The 26,852-nt window shown below is 46.1% G+C and overlaps 1 protein-coding gene across 4 annotated transcripts in view; it reads right to left on the reverse strand.

Annotated features, from left to right (window-relative positions):
• The window catches only part of CLTCL1 (clathrin heavy chain like 1), a 33,634-nt gene extending 15,942 nt beyond the window's left edge, over positions 1–17,692 (reverse strand). Inside the window, exons 1-3 of one of the 4 annotated variants that reach the window (XR_003429063.1) lie at positions 14,900–14,990; positions 9,413–9,594; positions 8,601–8,819 (exon numbers count right to left, since the gene is read on the reverse strand). Coding sequence is in view for 1 of the 4 variants with exons in the window: in XM_027088440.1 (XP_026944241.1) it covers positions 9,413–9,594; positions 14,900–14,992 (275 nt within the window). In the remaining 3 variants the exon portion in view is untranslated. Of the gene's footprint in view, positions 1–8,600; positions 9,595–12,992; positions 14,874–14,899; positions 15,008–17,342 lie in introns of those variants that run through there. The other 3 variants (XM_027088440.1, XR_003429062.1, XR_003429061.1) reach the window with 3 other exon arrangements.
• Positions 17,693–26,852: the final 9,160 nt, after the last annotated feature.

Consider the following 26,852-nt stretch of genomic DNA (forward strand, 5'->3'; position numbering starts at 1 on the left):
TTTTTCAAAGCACTCTGAATATCTCATCCCACCATGCTTTCTGATGAGAAATCAGTTGTTCATCTTATTGAGACCATGTACAATTGAGACCATTGTACAAAGGACAATATCCTTTGATGCACAAAAGTTTAGTTCTGATAAAGTCCAATTTATCTATTTTTTCTCTTGTTGATCATGCCTTTGGTGTTGCACCTAAGAATCCACGGGCAAACACAAAGTCATGCATATTTCCCATTTTCTTCTGAAGATTTTTATAGTTTTAGCTCTTAAATTTAGGTCTTTGATCCTTTGAGTTAATTTTGTATATGGTGTGAGGTAGGGGCTCCACTCCATTATTTTGCACGTGGATGTCCATTTGTTACAGAGAACAAATGGATGGTCTGAAGTTTACCCCTCATAATAAACCATTCATAATAAGTAAAGTGCCTTCCTGAGTTCTATGAACCATTGTAGCAAATTACTGACCCTGAAGAGGGACTGTGGGAGCCCCTGATTGACAGCCTGTAGGTACAGGTGGCCTGGAGCTTGAGACTGGGGTCTGAAGGGTGGGGAGTCTGGCAGGAGTATGCACCAACCCTGGGTGTTAGCGTCAGAACACAGTTGGATTCTTGGACACCCAGTTGCTGTCCACAAAGAACTGGAGAATTGTCTGATGTAGAAAAACCAACACCTTTGGTGTCAGAAGTGGCGTGAGGATAAAAGAGGTTTAGCTTGGATTTTTTTAATCGTTGGTTTTAATTCTGTCAGCAAAGCATAAACAAGTGACACTGTGATTTATAGTCTTTTACTTTAAAACATTTTATCAAACATGATGATATCCCTGTAAATAGGCATAATTCCCAAAGGTATTAACAACTTTATTGAGATATAACTCACACACCATGGAACTCATTTGTTTAAAGCACACCATTCAAGTTTTTAGTTTTTCACAGGATTGTGCAGCCATGGTTATAATATAATTTTCAACACTTTCATCACTTAAGAGGAACCTCATTGGCTGTCAATCTCCAACCGACCTTCACACTCCACCCCAGGTCTAAGCAACTACTCACCTATTTTCTGTCTCTATAGATAACTATTCTGAACATCTCATCTAAGTGGAATCGTACATCTTTCCCTTAGCTTAATATGTCCAAGGTTAATCATGGTATAGCATACATCAGTACTTCATTTCCTTTTACCATCAAATTAATATTCCATTGTATGGACATACATTTTATTTATGTATTTAGCAGCTGATGGACATTTGTACTGTTTCCACTTTTTGGCTAGAATGAACAGTGCAGCTATGAACATTCATGTATAAGTTTTTAGTAGTAATTTTTATTTTAATGTCTATTTTATCTGATATTAATATGGCCAATCCAGCTCTCTTCGGAGTACAGTTTGCATGGTATATCTTTCCCATCCTTTTACTTTCAATATATTGTGTCCTTGAATTTATTTATTTATTTATTGCTCGTTTGTTTGTTTCTGTTTTGTTTTTTGGCCGCACCGTGGGGCTTTCGGGAACTTCTTCAACCTGGGATTGAACCTGGGCCACAGCAGTGAAAGCCTGGAATCCTAACCACTAGGACACCAGGGAACTCCCTATTGTGTCTTTGAATTTAAAGTTTGTCTCCTGTAGACAGCATACAGTTGGATCATGTTGTTTTAAAAAATACTTGCCAATTTCTGCCTTTTTATCAGAGTGTTTGATCCATTTAATACAACTATCAATAAGGTAAGATTTACTTCTGCCATTTTGTTATTTGTTTTCTTCATGTCTTACATCTTTTTTGTTTCTTTATTCTTTCATTACTGCCTTCTTTTGTGTTAAATAAGCATTTTCCAATGTGTCATTTCAATTACCTTGTTATTTCTTCTACTATTTTTAGTTATCTCCTTAGTGGTTGCCTTAGTATTACAATTAACCTCATAATTTGATTTGGATTCATACCAATATCATTTCAACAGCACACAAAACCTTTGCTCCTGTATAGCTCTGTGCCTCCTCCCTCCTTTGTACTAGTACTGTCATACAAATTACATCTTTATGTACTTTATATACGTATCAACACAGATTTATAATTATTGTTCAATGTAGTTGTCTTTTAACACAGACAGGAGGAAAAAGAGTTATAAACAAAGATTACATTTATGGTCTTCCACATTTACCTATCTAGATACTTATATATCAGGACTCTTTATTTCTTCGTGTGGGTCAAGCTCTTACTTGTGTCTTTTCATTTCCACCTGAAGGATCCTCTTTAGTATTTCCTACAAAGCAGATCTGTTAGAGACAAATTCTCTCAGTTTTTGTTTACCTAGGAATGCCTTAATTTCCCCTTCAATATTTGAAGGATAGATTTGCTGGATACAGAATTTCTGCTTGACAGTCTTTTTTTTTTTTTAACATCTTTATTGGCGTATAATTGCTTTACAATGTTATGTTAGTTTCTGCTGTATAACAAAGTGAATCAGCTATACGTATACATATATCCCCATATCTCCTGCCTCATGTCTCCCTCCCACCCTTCTTGGTGGTCACAAAGCACCGAGCTGATCTCCCTGTGCTATGCAGCTGCTTCCCACTAGGAAGTCTTTTTTTCAAAGCACTCCGAATATCTCATCCCACCATGCCTTCTGATGAGAAATTAGTTGTTCATCTTATTGAGACCATTGTACAAGACTGGTTTGCTTCTCTTTGCTGCTTTCATGATTCTCTGCCTTTTGATGGTTTAACTGTGATATGTCTGGGTGTGGATTTCTTTGAGCCTCCTGGTTATGTACATGAGTGGGTTTTTTAAAAATCAAATTTGGCACGTTTTGGCCATTATTTCTTTAAATATTCTTTCTTCCGTCTGGGACTCCCATTACGTCTGTTGGCCCACTTGATGGTCCACAGATCTATGAGGCTTTGGCGTTTTCTTTTTTTTTTTTTTTAATATTTCCTAGTTCTTTATTGCTAATGATCTATGTGGTGAGACGTTGGTCTCATACTTTAGTTTTTTAGATATGGTTTCCATTAGTTATTTAAACATATTTAAAATAGCTGATTTACTCTTTTTTTGTTTGTTTGTTTGGCCACGCCATGTGGCATGCGGGATCTTAGTTCCCCAACCAGGGATTGAATCCATGCCCCCTGCATTGGGAGCGTGGAGTCTTAACCACTGGACCGTCAGGGAAGTCCCCTGATTTAAAGTCTTTTAAAAAGTAACTCTAATTCTGGGCTTCCTCAGAACAGTTTCTACTGACTGCTTTTTTTCCCCTGAATATGCTTTGCTTCTTTGCATATTTTGTAATTTTTTTTCCTGAAAAACTAGACATTTTAAATGCTATGATGTGACAACTCTGGAAATCAGACACTCCCTGCCTTACCTGAGCTTATTGCTGCTGTTTGCTGGTTTAGCAAATTTCTTGAACTAATTTTGTAAAGTTTGTGTTATTTGTCATATGTGGTCAGTTAAGTCTCTACTCAATTAGCTTAGTGGCCAGTTAATGAGCTGAAAGAGATTACTTAAATGCCTTGAATCTCAACCTTTACTGAGAGGCTCTGCGTGTGCTGAAACATGTCTTCAGTGCCCTGGAAGGCAGTTTCCAATTTTGCCTTGGCCTCCAGCCTACACTTCTTCCTTATGCATAGCCTCGAGGTCAGCCAGAGGTGAGAGCTCAGGGCCTTGTCAGTTCTCTCTTGGACGTGTGCACAGCCCTGTGCATGCACAAGGCCTTCTAGATTCCCCAAAATATGCTGAAGCTTTTGAAAGCCCCCCTATGAACATCTCATTCCACAACCGCTTTTTAATTTTTTTGCACCCTCTGCCCATCATAAGGGCCAGCAACATCCAAATCCTTTCAGAGGGAAGCCAAGGGTAGATAGTAATTCAAGGTAATAGATGATGCACCATAGAAAATGTCCTGGTATAAAATTATTCCTTTCACGTAAGCCTTGGCAATCAGACCCAAACAATCCCTGACATGGGTGACAGCATCATGTCATTTCATGGGTAGGAGCAATGGGAATGTCCATTATCCCAGATATGATGTGAGGTTTCCCACAAATACGCTGCCACTCCAGCTTCACCCTCAGCCCCGACAACCAGAAATAACTGAGGCTATAGGACCTCTCACTGGAAGGTTCTGTGACTCTAAGTAAATCCCTTAAATTACATCAAAGAACCCCCAGGTCACCCAGGAAGAAAAACTTGTCCGTACATCACAGATGAAGGGTTAGACCCCAGGTACCCCAACTCTTCTGAGGCAAACGCCAGGCCACCATCTCACTCTCCTCTCCCCGACAGCAGACGCCCAGCCCAGCACCAAGTCCTAGCCACTTCACCTCTAAAATCTGAAGTCTCGCCTCTCCTGTTCATCTGCAACACCACCACCTTCAGCTAAAGCACACAGAGACTCCCAAGGTAGAGAGAAGTATTCCTTCCATCTCTGTTCACTCCCCACCTTTCTCCTTCAGTCTCTGCCTCACATCATGCTGCGTGGCTTTATTCTGATATCTGCCCATCAACTAGCCTCTCGGCCTCCAGTCTCACAGTGGCCCATCTCAACATCACCCACTGCAAGAGGGAGGATGAATCACGGGACTCTCACTTTAGAAACTGCAGCAGAATCCCCACTGCCTGCAGGACAGAGCACCCCCATCTCTCCTGCTTTGCCCGCTAGCTGCTTCTTATACTCCCTACAGGTACAGTCATAGTGGAGGACCACAACCTCCCAGAAGGAGCAACACTCTTCCAGTTCCATGCCTTTTCACACATTTTCCTCTCAAAGTGAACTTTTACAGCTGGCCAAATGCAGCTTTAAGGCCCCCTCTACTGTGGGCCCTCCCTGACTTAGGGTATCATCTGACACCCCCACAGCACTCTCTTCAAATGTCTGACAGTTGGCTAAGTACTAAAATCCTGCAGCCCCACCTTCTCTACTGGGCTATGGAAGACCGATCAATGGCCCAGATTGGCTAATAACAATCTAAGACCAAACACCCTACGGTTGTCTAATATCTGAGGACTGGATTAGGAATGAAAAAAGAAACCGTGGCAGACAGTTGCTGTTTTCATTATAAAAGGACATGGGTTAGCAACATTCCACTAAAACTCTTAAAATAGAGACCCCCAAACTTCATCCTATAAACTTATAGGTTCTAAGTAGTTCTACTAAAAATCCTCAACAATTCACTTCTTAAAACTGTGCCAGAAATAATTTATAGATTTAATATTAGTAACCTGATGGGATACAATAGCTGATGAGGCAAAGTTGCATTTAAATACTTATATGATCCGGGACTTCCCTGGTGGCGCAGTGGATAAGACTCCATGCTCCCAATGCAGGGGGCCCGGGTTCCATCCCTGGTCAGAGAACTAGATCCCATGTGCATGCCGCAACTAAGAGTTTGCATTCCACAACTAAGGAGTCCATGAGCTGCAACTAAGGAGCCCTGGAGCCATAACTAAGGAGTCCGCCTGCTACAACTAAGACCCAGTGTAACCAAATAAATAAATATTAAATAAATAAATAAATACCTATATGATCCAAAGTTTGAATTTCTTTGTAACCTCTTTCAGTCTGGGACCTACTTCTCCTGCCTTACACCTACACCAACTTAAATATTAGGCCTTGATGGTCTGTTAGGCCAGGCCCTGAAGGCAGCCAAAGCTCACCCGGGCCGAGATGCCAAGAGGAGCAGTCCCTCTGGGTATTCACCCGTACGGCAGTGGATGGCCCAGTGCCCCATGAGACCGGCGTGTCCATCCAACATCTTGGTGGGCTCGGAGTCACCTCATGCTCCGGGGTAGACTGTGGTCTCTGTCACCAGGGCAATGGTGCTCGCAAAGACCCATTTCCATAAATCCCCCTTTCCACCATTGTCTGAGACTTCGCTTTACTCTTTGTCTCAATATTAAGGATCTGAAGCGTCTTCCCAGCTAGTATTTAATGTGAGGGAGATTAGAGAAAGATAAATTAAAAATTAGAAAGACAGGTTCTACACTCTTAATTCTGTATCTTTCTATTACTTTAAGATGTACTACTTACAGCGAATCTGATTAAGAGGAAAAAGAAAATGTCTCGAGTAGTAATTAACCACGTTAACTTCTAAATATTGACAAGAGCCTCCTAGGCATTACCTCCTTCTCAGAAGAGTGTAAAAGTGTGTCAGTATTTATACTCACGTTAGAAAATATGTTGAAGGACTTCCCTGGTGGCGCAGTGGTTAAGAATCTGCCTGCCAATGCAGGGGACACAGGTTCGAGCCCTGGTCCAGGAAGATCCCACATGCCACGGTGCAACTAAGCCGGTGCACCACAACTACTGAGCCTGTGCTCTAGAGCCTGCGAGCCACAACTATTGAGCCCATGTGCCACAACTACTGAAGCCCGTGCACCTAGAACCTATGCTCCACAATGAGAGAAGCCACTGCAATGAGAAGCCTGCGCGCTGCAACTAGAGAAAGCCCGCGCACAGCAACGAAGATGCAACACAGACTAACATAAATAAATAAATAAATTGATTAATTTAAAAAAATCACTTCTGTGGTGTGATGCCCAGGGTGTGGCAGTCATTTTAAAAAAGAAAAAAAGAATAAAGCAATTTTATGGCCTTTAAATTCCACCTGCATAAAGTAGTCAGACACAGAAACAAAGGCTGGGCTGCAAGTGCAACTCCAGGATAGGGCTGCCTTCTGGGGTCAAACAGCCCAGGCTCAGGGGAAACATCCTCCAGCTGGAAACCTGGTCAAGCTGTCCTCAGACTGGCTAAAAATAACTTGTTTTACATGCAGTACAAACTATCTAGCATCACAACAAAAAACAAAACAAGGACCAAACCCCTTTGGGAATCAACCTCAGGACTGAGGTCCTGGCGGTGAAGGGGTCCCGCCACAAGGGGGCGCCATCCACTGCCCTGCGCGCCCACCTGAGCCCGGCCACCTGCTTGGCTGGCAGCAGCCTGCACCCCACGTGCCTCTAAAAATGAAGGGAAAGAGGTAACATTTGTGAAGAGAAGCACACGCGAATGCTCAGAGGACAGTGTTTCCTAATAACAGCAGGAATATCACACTTGGGCCGTGATACAAAGTCACAAACTAGGGGCACGAAGACCCCAGTCACACATTCATGTTTTGTGTTTACAACTCTTTAAAAATATAAAAACCACCCTTAGCTTGGGGTCTAAGTCTGCTGATCCCGCAGGCAGAGTATTAATATTCCATGAAAACAGGAGCAGTGAGGGATTCTACCCGACTTCAGGCTCTTTGGGTCAAGGGTGAAAATGCATCTCTGAAAATATCCACCAAGAATCCATCAGTGGACGGTCTGAAGGGCCCAGGGTGAGCGAGTCTGCTCGGACGGCTCCAGAAGGAACTCTCAACCAGGTGGGAGCGGGCTGCAAAGCAGAGCTTTTAAACAAGAGCCCGATGGACTTCCCCGGCCGTCTAGTGGTTAGGGCTCCGTGCTTCCACAGCAGGGGACGTGGGTTCGATCCCTAGTCGCGGAACTAAGATCCTGCATGCAGCGTGGCGTTGCCGAAAACAAGAAAGAACCCTGTTCCCCCACGAGCCCTCAGCCAACATGGGCGCCCGTGATCGTCCAGGCTCAGACCCCCACCCCCACAAGTTCACACCAGCCCCCATGGAACAGCCCGGGCTTGTGAAACAGTAACAGTGTAATTCAGTTACCTGTGTAATGCTACCTTGTATTTAAAAAAATACTTTTTTAAAGACAACTTTGCTCACTTTGGTGTGGCCTCCATTTGCCAGCAACATGTACTACAGGGTCCAGGATCCTCCTGTGGCCACAGGATTGCAGTAAGAACAGGAGAAAAGCCTTAAAATGACATCATATTGGTCCTACCGCCTCACGCTTCCTTGTGCAAAAGAAAACAGCAAAAAAAAAAAAAGAAAAAGAAAAAGAAAACAGCGCCGCACGTGGTTCCAGCTGCAGCAGCTCATGTGAACACGGAGAGAAGAGGAGCAGCCGGGCAGCTGGAGGCGGGCCACGCTGCCCTCCCAGAATGGGAGCTACTCACAGAGCCCCCGGGGACCGAGATGCAGTGAGATGGGAAGCCCACTTCAGGGCGTGATCCAAGCACAGATGACAACCAAGTCACTGTGCCTCCCCTGAAACACAAAGAGCCCCCGCTTGGCTAAAATGAGTGGCTGCTGTCTCTTCACCCATCCCAGCTTCACACTCTCCAGTCTGCCCCCACCGCACCCCACCACCGCCATAGGGAGGGTTCCTGAGATGCCCAATCAGAGAATCACTCCCCTCTCTGACAGCGTCCAAGCTACAGCAAACTCTGGCTTCCTTAGACTGTCCCCCAGACTACCCAACGGAAGCCCAGATCCCATCAAAGCTTCTTCTTAACACCCTCCTACCCAGGCCCACCCTCCATGGTGCTCCTGGTGGTCTCTGGCTGGAGGGACGGACAACATGCAGATGCCGTGTTCTCTCTGCCCCCATGCCCACACCCCAGGAGAGCCACATGTTAAAGGGCCCAGGAGACCAACAGGCTGGGCATTGCGAGACCCGTGGAGCACACCAAGCAGCAAACAGCACACTAGACAGGGTCTCTCGACAGTACTGTAAAAACAGAAAACGCAGAGGAGCCAAAAGTATCATTAAGAGTTCAGGAAGTTTAATAACTTCAATTAAACTTAAAACAGTTTACAATGCTTACACTACATGTTCAAAAAAATAGTGACAAGAAATAGAGCTGATAACAGACAAAAGATCATTTCAAATAAAAGTTATTCAGCTATTTCTTTTTGAACAGAAAGGTCTTCACTTCCAGATGTCCCTCTACCTACTGAAATGACCAAGTAGACCCTCTTTCTGTAAAAAAATAGAAGCAACGCAAAGCTAATATTTGGCCTTCACAAATTTTAGGTCCAGAAAGTGCTTCACTTTTCAAAGTAAGGATAAAGGTTTCACGTAAAACACTAGCAAGCCCAGTATATACATAATCCTTTCAGTTCCTGAATCCTGGCAGTAGGGAAAGATTCTATGTCCTCAGAGTAACTAGATTTCAAGCACCTGAGACCCCAAGTCCAGGGAAGTGAAATTCTACTAATGCCTGACGGCCCCGTCATTGGCACATTTCCCAAGTGAAGCAGGATCTGGATGCACACTCCAAGCTGCCTGGACAACCTCCCTCCCCCCCATCACCCAACCTTCCCCTCTGAGGTCAAGAGTGCCTGCAGGGCGAGGCATGGCGCTCCCTCCCTCGCATGCATCTGGACGTAGGGGTGAGGGCACCCAAGCTCAGGGCCTCTTACTGAACAGGACGCGCAAGACACAGCTTCTGCTAAAACTTCTTGAGTTTAATGCTATTGATGACACTTTGCTGTGAGTGTGTGGCGCCTGTTCAATATAAAAGGTAACAAAGCAGTGAGGTAAATGACCTTCGGAACATCTGTCAGGAGTACCTTCCAGAGGCTGGATGCACGGTGGCTCTGTCTGCAGACTGGCCGTGCAGCAGGTGCCGTGGGTCACTCATGCCAGCGTTCACCACCTGTGCCGGCTCGTCCTGGGCACATGGAATCCTGCCAGGTCCCATGGTCAGTATGCTGAAGCCAGCGTCAGCTGGATTAAGTCCCAGGTTTTGGAGCTAAACAGAAAAGAAGCATTTGGTTAAAGTAAGTTTTTCCTCTCTGAAACAGATCAGATCTAGACCAGATAAGGGATCACAGCAAGTGACTACTGGAGGCCAATGCGAACATGCGTCTCTATGCCTTTAACAGGTACAGCCAGCACAGCAGCGACAGGCTTCCAGGAGCCCGCAACCCTGAGGGGCTGAACACACGGGAACCCACAGGAGTAAGGATGACAGCAGTAGGGAGGAGCCCGGTCATGACCATGGCGAGCCAGAGGGAAGGAGGCCTTGGGGACGGGCCCAGAAACTGGCTTCCCCAAAGGAAGCAATAACAAAGACCCTCCCAAGAGCTTTTGCTTAAAGCATTCCCCTGCATGTCACAATGTCTAAATCTACTTCCTTGGGGCTTCCCTGGTGGTGCAGTGGTTAAGAATCCGCCTGCCAATGCAGGTGACATGGTTCAAGTCCAGGTCTGGGATGATCCCACATGCGTCAGAGCAACTAAGCCTGTGCGCCACAACTACTGAGCCTGCGCTCTAGAGCCCGCGAGCCACAACTACTGAAGCCCAGGCGCCTAGAGCCTGTGTTCTGCAACAAGAGAAGCCACCACAATGAGAAGCCCGTGCACCGCAAGGAAGAGTATCCCCCGCTCAACGCAACTAGAGAAAGCCCACACGCAGCAACAAAGACCCAACGCAGCCAAAAATAATAAAATAAATAAATTAAAAAATACATATATTAAAAAAATTAGTGATTTGAGTCCAATTCCTCACGTAAGAGCTTATACACACATTCGTGGCAGTGGGAAAAGTCCAGTACCTCACAAACACAAGATGGTGTCTTAACATCTGGGAACCATGGACGCAAAAATTAGCCAGAGACCATTAGAACCAGAACAAATGAAGACGGTGGTTCTAGCCGGGTGGGATCCTGCAGTCTCTGGAGACAGGCAGGGACAACTTTAACTCCAACGACTCGAGAACCCTGAGGGCTGGGGCCCGGGATGCTAAACACAGCACAACCCCACACAGAGTACCAGATACCCCTGAGTTTTACTCCACGTGCAAAAAGAGTCCCGAGATGCGGTTTTCCATTAGTCAGTAGAAATAACCAAGGACTCTGATTCCCAGAATAATCAGTCTGGTAGGTAACCAAGCTACACATTTAAACAGCCCGTATCAGAGTTAATAAAAGTAGACAAGGGACCTCCCCAGCAGTCCAGTGGTTGGGACTCTGCCTTCCAATGCAGGGGGCACAGGTTCGATCTCTGGTCGGGGAACTTAAATCCCACACGCTGTGTGGTGCAGCCAAAAATTTAAAAAAAAAAAAAAAAAAAAAAAGGCACTCTCACAATCCTTTCGGTTCTCTAGACCTGCGATGAAAACGAACCCAAATTCGAATCTGACGCTGAGGAAAACATAAAAGCAACTGCGCATCTGAATGTCCTGTGGCTGCTCTAACTGAAGGGACCGCAGTCTGGCCGGCAGGGCCGCAGCTGTGCTCACACAAGTCGCTGGTGACAACACTAGCTTCTCGTGTCAAAGAGCCAGACGCCCCACAGGGTCAACACCTGGGCTGTCACCTCTGGGCCTGTTCCTTCTGCGTCTGTCTCCTCCCCAGGCTCACTCACTGCCGATCCCAGGGCCCAGAACACGGATGTTATATAATTAATTGGTAGAGAGGTTACTTGTTCTAGGCAGTCAAGAAAATATGCAGTTTAAGAAAATATATTTCAAACTTATTAGCAAGCCTTTTCCTATGTTAGAGGAAGCTCTGTAAATGAGGGCCTATGAAAAAATGGTGATACTAAGGTCTTTTCTGGAACTTACCTAAATTTTAGGACTAGGTTAGTTCAGGATAGTTTAAAAGTTACATTATTAGTGCATTACAGATTCTCTCAAATTACACCACAGTAAGTTTTCTCTATTTTAAAACCAATGCATAAGACCCTATATTTATCCGTGTTAAATGTCATCTACTTGGATCCCAGGCTGTCAAGATCTACTTGGATTCTAATTTTGCCCCTGAACTTCGCCATCCCAGCTCCGTGGCGCCATTCCTCAGCCAGCCCAGGGGGATGGTCACCTCCCCTGCACAGAGGGTGCAGCGGGCCTCCAGCAAGAGAGGTGGCAGAAGAAAATGAACAGGCTAAAAGCAGAGAAGGAGGTGAAGCAGCAAGGGAAAGAAAAATCAGGACGAGCAGGGAGGCGAGGACACATTTCCAGGACGGGGTGACAGGGAGCCAACAACTACCATCCCAGGGGATGTTAGTAAGCAATTCTGTCAAATACATGCTGGGATCTGTATGTGATTTTTCCCCCCCTTGGCCACACCGTGCGGCATGTGGGATCTTAGTTCCCCGACCAGGGATCGAATCCACGCTCCTGGAATTGGAAGTGCAGAGTCTTGACCACTGGATCGCCAGGGAAGTCCCAGTACAATATGTGATTTCAAAAGAAATCTTCAAACCGTGTTAAGTTACAAAAGCAAAGGCCAGGAGAATATTTTTACTGTAATTCTTTTAATCATTTTTTTGAAAATATAATGCTTTCCTTAACCGTTTCTGATGGGGAGAGAGACCCCCCTGGTTGCACAGTTTCCATTCATACTTTTTATTTGGGACAATTCTTCAATGCACACATATTACTTTAAAGTCTGTTCCAAATACTTCTGCCCCAGCTACAGGACGCTGAGGAGCCTGGGGAAGCTTGGCTAAGATCACGTGGGACATGACACCTCCACCGACCCAACAAAACTCAAAGAGCACTGGGAAGCATGTGCGGTTTGGGGATCTTGAACATTTAAAATTGTTTTTCCAAAGATGCCCGACTCTAATCCATCTGATACTCGGTCACTCACCTGCCACACACTCACTTTGTAAACAAGAAAGTCAGACGCAAATGATCAGCCCAGCGTCTACCTCCAGTATAAGGACAATCAGTCCGCCAACAGGTAAAATTTAACAGCTTACACAAGACCTTACAAAAAGCTTCATATAAACGTAGAACAACAATTCTAGGACACAGTAAGCCCACTGTTGTGCGTCTTAGAATCTGAAAAGTGGCAGAAATAGAGACACAGATGGAGAGAACAAACGTATGGACACCAAGGGGGGAAAGTGCGGGGTGGGGTGGGGTGGTGGGATGAATTGGGAGACTGGGATTGACATATATACACTGGTATGTATAAAATAACTAATAAGAACCTGCTGTATAATAAATAAATAAATAAAAGAAAAAGAAAAAGAATCTGAAAAGCGAGGCAGCAACATAAACCAAGCGTGTTCTGGGCAGACATGTCCTCCCCAGAGCCCTGCCAGCACACTTGGATGCTCAACGTCTTCAGTTCAAGCTCAGACCCCATGTGAAAAAGGCTTCGAACATCAACCTCTCTAACTATGAATAATGACTAACCTCTAGAAGACTGGTTCTCAGCTTCCTCTGGAGGCAACGCCACAGCGCAGAGACTCGGATTTCCACCCGAGGTGGCCCCGCCGGGTGCTGTGAAGTCCCAGCCGCGCCCAGAGGCGCTAATCAAGACCAGAGACTGTCGGGCTCCTGAAACTTACACGGGTTCCCTTGGTCAAGTCCGCGTCTGTTAAGAGCATCACCTCTGAGCTCCAATATCAGACCCTGAGGGACCAGTCTGTATGCCTCTGTGGGGGATCTGTGCCACGTTTCAAAACTCACACACCAGCAGCTGCTTCCTGACTCAGCCGGGAGAGAATTCTTGGAGCTCTGAACAGAAATTTTCTGCCACTGAACGGTCCAGCCAGTCTTCTTGTGAATCAAGGCATACCCAGTTCTTAGCCCTTCAGTTTTTTTGCCGTTCTCGGATATCACAAACAGCAACCGCCTTCAAACTCAGGTATCTGATTTTGTTTTAAGTTCAGATAGTACTTACGAGAAATGTTTCTGCAGCACCAGTCCGCCCCTCCAAACTAGGGTGACAGGATAAATAAAGCAAAATAACTCGCCACTGTCTGAAACCCAAGTGGAGGGAACACCTTATTAGGATGCAAGAGACGTAACACGTGTGGCCTCTGCCCACTGCGCTCTGGAGAAGCTGACCATAGAGTAACGGTTCCTGCACATGTATTTGTTTCCCCACCGACCGTTATGAAAGTATTGTTTTTCCTCTGGGGAAAATCATGTGGAACAAACTAAATTTAAAAACAGAAAAAAAATATTGTTACAATTATATCACCTGTAAAGTATCTAGAATTATTTTTCTATAGGTGACACAGAAACCAAGATCTAGAGGAAACACAGTTTAAACGAATAGAACTGATATTTTATAGTTACAAGTCTACATCCTCCACTTCCTAATATTGTACAACTGGAGAACCGATGTCCACTCTCTTAAAGGATTTTTGGTCTGGGGAACGATCAGGTGGGGTGAAGGGCCCCAGGGGAGCAAGCTGGGGGCCCGGAAAAGCCCACGAACCGCGTCACCAGACAGTCCTCGTGATACCTGATCGGTCACCGACTATCCAAACATCTTATTAGGAAATCGCTTTCACTCCTTCACGGATCTGAGGGCCTGCTTGGCCCCGGGCAGTGGGTTCCTGTGCTCGCAGGCCCGAGGGAGAGCAGCGACCACACTACGGGATGGGGCGTCCTCAGGGAAGCCCCCAGAGCACGGGCGCAGAGAGGGGGCCCCTCACCCTGAAGGTCAGGGCCGGCCTCGCGGGGGGGGCGTCGTCTGAGCAGAAACCAGAGGCTAAGCAGCTGGTGGCTGGGAAAGAGGGGGCGAGGGGGGAGCGTGTTTTGCAAAGAGGCAGCAGCACGTGCCGAGGCTCACGGGCCAGCGTGGGGGCTGCAGAGAAGGTGCTGGAGGACATGTGGGGGGGCGGCGAGAGGGTCTTCCCGGGGCCCCGCATCCTCACCCCGGGGCGACGGGGCCGCTCACCAAGGGACTTGAAGCGGACGGCTGTCCTCTGGGAAAACGCCTCTGCCCGGGTGCTGGGCAGGGACCCGGGGCAAGGCCGGAGAACAAAACCCAGGGACAGAGTCGGCGCCGCCCCCACCCAGGGAGGAGCGCGAAGCCCGGGAAGGACACTCGGGCCCGAGGGCCGAGCAGCCCCCGCTGTCTGCGCACCGGGAGGCGACATGTGGTCGGACCTTCGTCCTCCGCCCGCGTCCGAGTCCCGCGGGTTTTCTAGCCCGCGAACGCCGGGCGGCCCGCACGCACGGCACCCGCGCCCCCACCTCACCGGGCTGGGGTCTGGGGTCGGCGGTGCCCTCTGGGACCCTCAGGCGGCTGGGACGCGGCCGCAGGACTGAGCGCGACCCATTCCCGCGCAGCTCCCGGATCTCACCTGGAAGGTCCTGAGAGAAGCGCACAAGCCGGCGGACAGGGAGGGGCGGAGCCCCCACCGGAGACGCGCATGCGTACTAATTGGGGCGCGCATGCGCACTGATTGGAGCACGCCGCGACGACTCTTCCCGCGCTCCCTCCGCCCGCGCTCCCTCCGCCGGCCGCCCGGGGTGGGGGCGGGGGGTCTGCGAAAAATAGTCCCGGGTGTGGCTGCCGGTCCTCTCAGTCCCCCGAGCAGGAACGAGTCTGCGCTGCCCCGCCGGTGCCCAGGGAAGGTGAAGGGGTCCCGGGTTGACCCCCGGCAGGTGTGCGCGGGAAGGTGAAGGGGTCTCGGGCCGACTCCTGGCCGTGCCCAGGTCAAGTGCGCGCGGACAGACTAGGCACGGGCTGCACTCAGCAAGTTCCCCGAGTGACGGGGTTCCATGCGGGAGAAGCCCAGTTCCGGCGCCCTTCCCTTGAGCCCTCCATGTGCAGAGAAAGGGCAGAGGGGGAAGGTCTGGACAGTTGAGTTCAGGGACATTTTTAAAATTCAAGCACAGATGGGCCAAAAACACCAAGAAAGGAGTCTCGGAATTACGTGTGATGTGTTTACATGCAAGGCGCTCCTAAACATCTTTCCTGGCTTTGCATGTAAACATTTCTGGACACTGTTGGGTCAGAACATCGGTGCGGAGAGCTGAGAGGTCGCAAAGCAGCAGGTGGGCCACCGAAGGCGCGACGGTCACCTGGGTGGCCGGTGGCTGCACATCTGTAGTGGCAGGTCCGGCACGGAAAGCACACCTGGTTCGCCCAGCGGTCATTGTTTCCCGAGGCACCTTTTGAAGGTGTTTTGCACACAGGTGGCTCGGCTGCATACAAGATGTTCGTCAGGGAAGGGGAGGCCTGAGCTGTCTGCGTTCCCACGCTCGGGGTAACCGATCTCCTCTGCGCTCCGCCTTGCTCCCCGGTAATTTTAAGAAATGAATAGGACACCGTGAATAACACAGTGATGGTGCAATTATTTGCACAACAGCTTCACAATCTAGCAGCCAAAAATATGTTAAAGAAGAAAACAGACTATTCACTTTCAAATTAAATCTCTTTCCAGTGTTAGCCGAGACCTCTGCAGACTGCAGGTTCCACGTCTGCAGCCTCATCAGCTAACAATATGGACTCTGACTGTGGGTAGTACTACATTTCCCAAATCTCTCTATTTTGGCAGTAATGCCTATGATCCCAAGCACCCTTCACCCCGAACACTATATAAAGTCTTTAGTATTTGTAGTATTTCATTCCCTAAATCCCCACCCTTCCCCCCACCCCACCCCTCCTCCCACCCCCAGGGCTTTTGGAGATCAAAACTAAAAATGTACAACCTAGAAGAAAGGAATTTTAGGAAAATTGTAGTTAAGCAAAATGACAGGATTGTTAATAAGTCAGGACCTCGCCCAGTGTCTTTCCGTGTAAAGGAACTAAACGTCTGATTTGAAAAGGATTCTAATAACCTCACTGCTGGTAACTTGCCAAGTAATCCTGAAAAAAATCTTTAAATCCTTTGTGATGATTTCCCATCTTCACAATAGAAATGATGAGCTCCCACAACTCAATAAGATCAACAACCAAATAGAAAAATGGGCAAAAACATGAAAAAATAATGCATAGAAAAGAAATACGACTGATTCTTAAACATGAAAAATAAGAACCTAACTTCACTCATAAGCAAAAGGCAAATTGTAGCTATCCTACAGTTATTCTTGCAGACCTCCATCCTACAAATAAAACTCTAAGGAAAATAAGCTCATGTTAAAAAATAATAATAAAATTAAAAAAAAACACTCAAGGAAACAAGTCACCACAAGAAAGAACAAGGAAAACCAAGAGACAGATACTGTCACAGAGGGTGAGAAAATGAACTCATCACAGACTTTAAATTACTATATTTAATGTATTTAAAGAGCTAAATGGCAAACTTAAAAATACACGTGGGAAAGAAACTGTAAAGACCAAGCAGATTTGAAAAAGAACCAAATAGACATTCTAGAAATGCAAAATGTAACAGTATAGTAAAGCCTTGGCGTAACATTCTAAGTGGGTCCAAAATATCTAATCATGTTGTTGTCAGTGAATAAAATGAGACTAGAGGAGGGAAGGTTGGGAATTCTGTCCGTCAGAATCCAGCCCGGTGACAGAAACCACACCAGCTGCTTGAACAGAGGGAACAGAATGTAAACAAGAGGTAAGGGAGAGCTGGAAGGGTAGGACCAGAACCCAGGTGGTGGTGGAGGGGCAGGTGTAGGAAGGGCCATGCCCCCAGAGCTCGGGGTGAATGGGAAGAACCTGGAAACATTGCATCTTTGAAGAAGGGTCTGCAGAGCTGGAACTCAGCCCCGGGGGGGAGGAGGTGGACGGCTGGGGCCAGAGTTTCCAATCCTAGAGGAGGGGTCCCCAGAGGCTGGGATACAGACCTCGGAGGAGGAGGTGCGTTGAGGCTGGTTCTGCAAGTCTTGGAGAAACTGCAGCCTGGCTTCAGCCTCTTGGGCGGGAAGACTGCTCTGCCTGGTGAAGAGGTGGGGCTGGGGCGATGCCTCTGGGATCAAGAGCCCGCAGGCGCCTTCCAGCGCCCCTAGGCGGAGGCCGACTGTACATCTGCCAGCGGGTTTCAGAGCCTCAGCCCCAGCACCACATGGCTGTTTATGGAAGGGGGAAGGAAGGGAGAGCTGAAAAACAGAAGACGATAACGGGCACAGAAAACGTGTCATATCCAAATCCAAGTTCTCGCGGCCTTTCCAATACGTGAAATTAAACCGTCCCTGGAGAACTTCCGTTTCCGGAAAGCAGCAGAGAACCAACAAGGCGGTGACTGACAACTGGGCCAACATCCAGGAAACAGAGGAAGTGAGCAAGGTTATCCGGGTATCAGGGATGCTTCTCCTGAGGGGCGTTAGCCAGTTCCAGAGCAGGGCCAAGAGGGAAGCAGCACCTTTAACACCCTCGCAGCCCTGGGAGGACAAGGTTTGGAGTCTGGGAACCACCACGGAGGTACCCTCATGTGGTATTTTGGACCCCAGGTTGTTTGGGACTCCGTTCAAATAATGTCAGTCCTTGCCAGCGGCAAATATAGGTTCTCTCGGGAGAGAGAGTACCTCATGATAGAGTTCAAATTATTTCTACAGTTGTTCATGGGCAGTGATCAGCATTCAGTCAGGAATAAGCAGATGTCCAAGGAGAGAAGATAAATGACTGTAAACGAAGAGTAACAAACAGACCTGCAGCGGGTCCAGATAACAGACTTTTTACAAAGACTTAAAGGGCTATGCTTTATATGGTAAGAGGATGTAAGACAAGATTGAGAACCTTATCACTGACCTGCAAACTATGAAAGAAGAACCAACTGGACGTTCTAGAACTGAAAAATGTAACTGAAACTGAAAATTCAATGGATAGTGTTGTTGGTAGGTTACACACAGCTGAAAAGAGAAAAGTAATGAAGGTGGAGTTAGGTCAGAAGAATATACCCAAACTGAAGCACAGAGAGAAGAGGGTAGAAGATACATAATACAGTAAGACAGCCTGACCTTCATGGAATTGGGGTCCTAGAAGTGGAGAGAATAGGCAGAAGCAGTGTCTGAAGAGATAAAGGCTTGAAGTCTTCTTAAAATTGATGGAATACGTCAAGCTTCAGGTTCCAGAAGCCTTACAGATTTCATTCATAATTCATAAAAAACAAACCACACTTAGGCATATCATAGTAAAACTGCTGAAAACTTAAAAAAAAAATCTTAAAAGCAGCCATACTGAAAAAAAAAATCACTTTCTAAGAAGCAATAATTAAACTGAGAACTGACTTCTCAAACTATAGAAGCCAGAACACAGAAGAATCATATCTTCAAAGTGGGAAAGTAAAATAACTGCTAACCTAGATTTTATATCCAGCAAAAAATTCCTTTAGGAATGAAAGGGAAATTATGACATTTGCAGACAAATGAGATCTGAGAAAATCCATTACTGGTAGACTTTAACCAAAGGAAATACTAATGGATTTTCTTTAGACAAAAATAAAATGATTTCTAATTGGAAGATCAGAGATGTAGGAAGAATAAAATTCAACAAGAAGAGTGTGTTGGTAAATCTAAATGAAAGTCGACTGTGTAACACAAAAATAACAATGCCAAAAAAAAAAAAAAAAAAAAAAAAAAACAAAGCCTTCAAGGATTAAAAACATATCAGGGCTTCCCTGGTGGTGCAGTGGTTAAGAGTCCGCCTGCTGATGCAGGGGACATGGGTTCATGCCCCGGTCCGGGAAGATCCCACATGCTGCGGAGTGGCTGGGCCCGTGAGCCATGGCTGCTCAGCCTGCGCGTCCGGAGCCTCTGCTCCGCAATGGGAGAGGCCACGACAGTGAGAGGCCTGCGTACCGCAAAAAAAAAAAAAAAAAAAAATCAGAATTAAAATATATGAAAACTATAGTGTGTAAGTCGGGGTGGAATAAATTGATTTAAGGTATTCTAATATCAAAACCCAAGCATCGTCTGAGAAAAGGGTGCACAAAGGCTAGATTTGTAGTACATTGAATTATCGATCCTACGTCTTAATCCCCTGCAGCGGTTTGTTCATCCACCCTCTTGCTGTGGCTTTGTGATGAGCTAAGGGGACCCCTTCACCCCTTGGGTCCCGGCATGGCCCTGGGACTCGCTTTGGTGGACTGAGTGTTAGCATCATGATACCAGCAAAGGTTTCAAATGCCCTGCGCTGTCTGGCTTGCACTTCAGCACTTGCGCTGTGTCCGTGAGTACAAGTCCCCAGTACCCACTGCATTTCCAGCCTGAAGTTCAGATTGGAGCACGTGGAGAAGACCTGGGCCCAATCTGAAGCCTTGGCACAAGATTAGCCAAGTTCATCCAAACCCCAACCAACCCACAAGTGAGTGAGGGAAAAAAAGTAAATGTGGTTATAAGCTACAGATGTTGAGGCTGTTTTATACGTAGCATTATTGTGGTAAGGAAGTTAGTACCCAGAAACAATGTACTTCCATAACAAAAAACAAATATGGGGCATTGCTTTGGGACCGGGTGGTGGGTAGTAAGAAACTGTTATATGAAAGAAAGAGAGAAAGAGAGAAAGAGAGAGAGAGAGAGAGAGAGAGAGAGAGAAAGAAAAGGAAGGAAGGAAGGAAGGAAAAGAAAGAAAGAAAGAAAAACTGTTATACAACCCTGAGAAAATGTATGATTGACAAAATTACCTGTGGTAAATGTTATGGGTTGAATTGTGTCCACCCCAATTTCATGTGTTGAAGTCCTAACTTCTAGTATCTCAGAATGTGACTGTATATGAAGACAGGGTCTTTAAAGAGGTGATTAAGTTAAATTAGGTCATTAGGGTGGGGTCCTGCTCCATATAAGAGGAGGAGATTAGGACACAGACACAGAGGAAGCACCATGTGAGGACACAGTGGGGAGATGGTCATCTCCAAGCCAAGGAGAGAGGCCTCAGGAGAGAGAACCCTGCTGAGACTTTGATCTTGGAGTTCTAGCCTCCAGAGCTGTGAGAAAATAAACTCATTCTTAAACCACCCAGTCTGTGGTATCCCTAGTGGCAGCCCTAGTAAACTACAGTAAACCTACAGTAACTTGTAAGAAAGAAAATATATCTAATGAACATAAGGCATCACTGGGTGAGGAGAATGAGGCAAGTACTGAAACCATGAACTCTTGCCTCTAGCTTCACTCTGTAAGGCATGCCCTTAGAAAGGAACAGATCCATCTGCAAGCTGAATTTAGAAGCCCTGGAGAGAGTGCAAAAGTTGCAGCATTGGAAAATGAAACTATTTCCAAATCAATCAAATGTGAGCCTCTTGGGAAGATATCCATATCCAAAACTCAGCCAGCAGGACAAGGATCAGGGTAAACGGCGACTCAAGGCATAGCTGTACACACTTTGTTGGGGTGGCCTCTGGTAGAGCCTTTCGGTGGGATAAGAGCACTGCCGTACCTCAGTGTGGTTCTGTAGAAGCCTGCCCTGCTCAAAGTAAACTCAGAGGCATGTTGTGAAAAGAATTTGGGTTGTGGTTTTCGGCACGTGAAGTTGATTCATGACTGTGGCACAGGAATCCAGAAGGGAAACCCACCGCTGTGGTCTGAATGCCTGTGTCCCCCCAAAGTTCATCAACACGATGGTGTGGGAGGTGGGGCTTTTGGGAGGTCATGAGGTCATAAGGGTGGAGCCTGGGTGAAAGGTGTTAGTGCCCTAATAAAAGAGGCCTCAGAAGGCTCCCTTATCCCTTCTACCCTGTGAGGACACAGCCAGAGTTTGGCAGTCTACAGCCCGAGAGAGAGCCTTCACCAGAACCCAACAATGCTGGCACCCTGGCTTCCAGCCTCCAGAAACGTGAGAAATAAATCTCTGTGGTTTATAAGCCACCCAGTCTGTGGGCATTTTGTTATAGCTTCCCAAACAGTCTAAGACACCCAGAAAGTTTTTGAGAGAGTGGTGTTGGCAAAAGCATCACCCAGACTAGACTAAAAGGCAATGATTCTGTTTGAGATGAAACAGATGACTGGGCCCTGAGCTCTCTGCTGGCTGAGGGTACAGAGAGAGCTGACCAAACACTGCAAGGGCATGTTCCTTCATGTGTCTTCAGAAGCGGCAAAGGAGAATGATGGAAGGGAATGTCCTCCTGGAGCAGATGAATAAATTGTAGTTTGATCACACAACAGAATGCTGTAAACAATGCAAGTAAATGATCTAAAACTCTACACCATATTATGGAGGAATCACACAGAATGTTGAATAAAAGAAATCAGACCTAAAAGAGTACATATTGTAGGACGCCACACAAAATAGGCAAAACTAATTTATGTGTAAAAGGATAGGGTGGCACATGTGCTTAGTGGGTTTTGTGACTGGGAATGAGAAGAGGGGGCTTTAGGGATGTTGTTACTGTTCTGTTTCTTTTTTTTTTTTTCTGCGGTACGAGGGTCTCTCACTCCCGTGGCCTCTCCCGTTGTGGAGCACAGGCTCCGGACGCGCAGGCTCAGCGGCCATGGCTCATGGGCCCAGCCACTCCGTGGCACATGGGATCCTCCCGGACCGGGGGACGAACTCACGTCCCCTGCATCGGCAGGCAGACTCCCAACCACTGCGCCACCAGAAAAGCCCTACTGTTCTGTTTCTTGATCTGAGTGTTGATTATATTAGTAAGTTTGGTTCGTGAATTGTCACTGAGTTATTCAGTTGTATTATTTGTGGTTTTGTAACAGATTTCCCCAAAACTAAGCACCTGAAAATAACAAGTATGGATTAACGGACAGTTCTGAGAGTTGGGAGCCTGGGATCTGTCATGAGGTTGCAGTTAAACTGCCAGCAGGGCCTGAGTCATCTGGAGGCTCAACAGGACCCTCGAATTCGCTTCCAGGTTTACTTGTGTGGGGTCTGCAGCCTGTTCCTCCATGGCTGTTGGCTGAAAGCCTGCTTCTCTGCATGGGCCCCTCCATGTAGTGCCCAGTGTCCCTGCCACATGGCAGCCATCTTTCCCCAGAGCGAGTGATGAAAGGAGATGGAGATGAAGAGGAAGGAGAAAGGCCCAGTGTCTTTCATAACCGGGTGTCAGAGGGACGGGTTACTTCTGCCTTATTATATTCACAGAAAGTGAGTTACTAAGAAGGGCTGGGAGGGACTTCCCTGGTGGTCCAGTGGTAAAGAATCTGCCTTCCAATGCAGGGGACGTGGGTTCAATCCATGGTCAGGAAACTAAGATCCCACATACTGCGGGGCATCTAAGCCTGCGTGCCACAACTACTGAGCCCACGTGCCTCAATGAGAGTGCCCTTGTGCCACAAACTACAGAGCCCACATGCCCTGGAGCACCACAACTACAGAAAGAAAACCCACTTGCCACAACTAGAGAGAAGCCCGTGTGCCGCAACGAAGACCTGACGCAGCCAAAAAAATAAAATAAATAAATATTTAAAAAATATATACAGTAAAAAAAAAAAGGAAAGAAAAAGAAGGGCTGGGAAGTTGAGGTCCAGTTCTTGAAAGGAGGAGCTATATCAGTCAGCTCGGGCTGCCATAGCAAAATACCACAGACTGGGTGGGTGGCTGAAACAACAGATATTTATTTCTTACAGTTCTGGAGGCTGGAAGTCCAGGATCAAGGTTCCAGCTGACTGGGTTCTTGGTGAAAACCCTCTTCTACTGCTCACAGATGGCTGTCCTGCTACGTCCTCACATGGCAGACAGAGCGAGAGAGGGAGTGCTGTCTGGTCTCTGCTTACAAGGGCACCAAGCTCATCATGAGGACCTCACCCTCATGACCTCATCTAAATCTAATCACCTTCCAAGGGTTCCCATGGCCCAATATGGAATTGTTTCACGTGGTCATGGAGTCTGGGAAGTCCCAAGAGCTTTAGTCTGAAGATCTGATGGGGTAAGTTCCAGTTGGGTCCTAAGGCACAAGGAGACTTATGTCCCAGCTTAAGACTGTCAGGCAGAGAGAGTAAATTCTTTCTTGTTCAGTTTTTTGTTTTATTCAGGCTTTTAGTTGATAGGATGAGGCCCTCCCACACTGTGGAGGGCAATTTGCTTTGGCCCACCAATTCAAATGGTAACCCCATTTAGAAACACCCTGCAGACACACCCAAAATAATGTTTAATCAGATACCTGGGTGCCTTGTGACCCAGTCAAACTGATGCATAAAATTAACCATCACAAGTAAAAAGGAATTTGTGGACATATTTTAAAAACCACTATAACATGTTCATATGTACCTTTATATATATAAATTTAAAATTTGTTGAGCAAACTAGAAATCAATAATGGAAAGATAACGGACATCGCCAAACACTTGGGAAATAACATATTTCTAAATAATCAATGGGGGAAAGACAAAGACTCAAGGGAAATTTAAAAAATATATTGAACTGAACAAAAATGAAAACATTAAAAAAATTTGTGGTTTGCAGCCAAAGCAGTGTTGAGAGGAAAACTTATAGCAGTAAATACTTACATTAGAAAAGAGGGAGTGATGTCAGCAACATGGCTAAATATGACAACATTCATTTGTGTGCCCCCCCAACAATAACAATTTGGCACCCATCCATCCATGCCCAAATGATACTTTGTGGGAACTGTAGAACCCTGCATCATATACCAATGGATGCAGGAGGAGTCTTGCACAGCAGTGCACCAGGTAATAGGCAAAAGACCTTGGTTCTGGCTGTGGACCCTTCAGTGGCCTGAGAACTGGCTCTAGCCCCTCTCATCCAGGAGCCCCTGGAGAACACTGTCTTACACAATCACTCACAGATGAGAGAGTCTTCGTGGAAGTCTGGATTTCCAGCAGAGTAGCTCTAGCACAGCACTGGAGAAAAAAAAAAAAAAGAGTTTGGATGCATTGGAGAGGGTAAGAGGACAGCTCAACTTACCCACATCACTGCTTCCCCAAGGTGGCACAGCTTAGGGCCAAGAGAGATCTTCCCTGCCCATGATTTCTCCTGCAGGGAAAAGTGAGAGTGTAGAGGGAGTGCCTGGCTTCCCCAACTGTGCAGATGCCGCCAAAGAGGCCTGTTTCTCCCCCACCGCCTCCAGAGTACTGAATCATGGCCTGTGTGACTGGGGAGCTGGGAAGAGGCTGGGGGAGCAGCAGATAGGACTCTTTGAGGGCACTGAAAGTATGTGAACTTTATTAACCATATCACAGACTCCATCAAGAAGCTGCCTATGAGCTGCTAGGTATGCCTCACCCACAAATTCTCCCAACTGGTTCATGGCACCCCCAGCACTCTGCATGCCTCATCTACACCCCCATCCTGTGGCTGGCTCCCTGTGTGTGCTCCCAATGACAATGGCAAGAGAGAGCTTTGGCAGACAACTACTGGGCATGCACAGAAAGCCAGCCCAAATCTGCAGGCCAGAGAGAGACATAAATGTGAGTTTTACTGCCACACTTGGGAAAGAAAAAGGGAGGCTATCAGCACCCAGCCTGGTGTGTCGCTGGATTGAGAGAAGGTGTACAAGCTTAAGAATTCTGCCACAAGAGGGAGCAAAGAGTGTGGAGCAGATGTATCCATAGAAGGTCTGAGAAAGCCTCAGAATCACTAGCAGGGCTGATAAAAGGTATTTTTCTCCTGAAGGGAGCTAGTAAAGATTGGAAGAGGTGACTGCTACTTCAAATGCAAAGACATCAGTGCAAAAACTTCAAGAAACATGAAGAATCAAGGAAACATGACACCCCAATGGATCATAATAATCTACCAGTAACCAATCCCAAAATATGGAGATCTGAGGTTTACCCAATAAAGAATTCAAAATAGCTGTTTTAAGGAAGTTCAGTGAGCTATGAGAAAACACAAAGACAATTCAATGAAACCAGGAAAACAATACACAAACAAAATGACAAGGTAGCAAAGAGAAAGAAGTCATAAAAGTGACCAAACAGAAACTCTGGAGCTGAAGAATTCAGTTATTGAAATGAAAAATGAAACAGAGAGCACCAACAGCAGCATGGATCAAGCAGAAGAAACAATCTGTGGATTAGAAGACAGGAACTTTGAAAGTATCCAGTCAGAGGAGAACAAAGAAAAAAGAATGAAAAGAGTGAAGGAAGCCTACCTGATATATGGGATAGCATCAAGAGAAACAATATGTGAATTATTGGAGTCCCAGAAGGAGAAGAAAAGCATAAGGGGGTAGAAAGTTTACTTAAAGAAATAATGGCTGAGACTGACCCAAATCTGGGGAGAGATTTAGATATGCTAGTTAATGAAGGTCATAGGTCACCAAACAAATCAGTGATATATTCTCCAAAACACATTATAATTAAACTATCAAAAATCAAAGATAAAGAGAATCTTAAAAGCAGCAAGCAAAAAGAAGCTTGTAACTTACAAGGGAACCCCCATAAGGCTATCAGTGGATTTCTCAGCAGAAACCTAACAGGCCAAAAGAAAGTGGGATAATATATTCCCTGATATATTCAAGTGCTGAAAGGGGAAAAAAAGGCCAACCAAGAATTCTATATCTGGCAAAGTTGTCCTTTAAATATGATGGAAAGATGAAGATGTTGGGACTTCCCTGGTGGTGCAGTGGCTAAGGATCCACCTGCCAATGGAGGGGACACAGGTTCAAGCCCTGGTCTGGGAAGATCCCACATGCCACGGAGCAACTAAGCCCGTGTGCCACAACTACTGAGCCTGTGCTCTAGAGCCCACGAGCCACAACTACTGAGCCCACATGCCACAACTACTGAAGTCCGCATGCCTAGAGCCCATGCTCTGCAACAAGAGAAGCCACCACAATGAGAAGCCTGCCTGCCACAACGAAGAGTAGCCCCTGTTCACCGCAACTAGAGAAAGCCCACGCGCAGCGATGAAGACCCAACGCAGCCAAAAATAAATAAATAAAATAAATAAATTAAAAAAAAAAGAAAGATAAAGATGTTCCTAGACAAACAAAAGCTGAGGGAGTTCATCACCACTAGACCTGCCTTACAAGAAATGATGAAAGGAGTTCTTCAAGCTGAAATTAAAGGATACTGATTAGCAACATGAAAACATTTGAAACTGTACAGCACACTGGTAAAGTATACAGTCAAATTCAGAATACTCTAATACTGTAACAGTTGTGTGTTAACCAGTTAACTCTAGTATAAAGGTTAAAGGACAAGAGTATTAAAATTACTATAGTTAAAATAATTAGTTAATGAGTACACTGTCTAAAAAGAAGTAAATTGTGACATCAAAAATATTAAAGGAGGGCAGTAAAAGGGTAGAGTTTTTGGATGTGATCAAAGTTCAGTTGTTATCAGCATCAAAATAGACTGTTATATCTGTTAAATGTTTTATGTAAGCCTCATGGTAACCACAACAGAAAAACCTATTGTAGATTCACACAAGATAAAGAGAGGAGAATCAATGCATATCACTAAGGAAAATTATCAATTTACAAAGAAAGGCAAGAGAGAGAGAAAGGAACAAGG

The sequence above is a fragment of the Aethalodelphis obliquidens genome, unplaced genomic scaffold (genome assembly GCF_003676395.1).
Source record: "Aethalodelphis obliquidens isolate GAN/ISIS:26980383/991018 unplaced genomic scaffold, ASM367639v1 scaffold63, whole genome shotgun sequence".
NCBI classification, from domain to species: domain Eukaryota; kingdom Metazoa; phylum Chordata; class Mammalia; order Artiodactyla; family Delphinidae; genus Aethalodelphis; species Aethalodelphis obliquidens.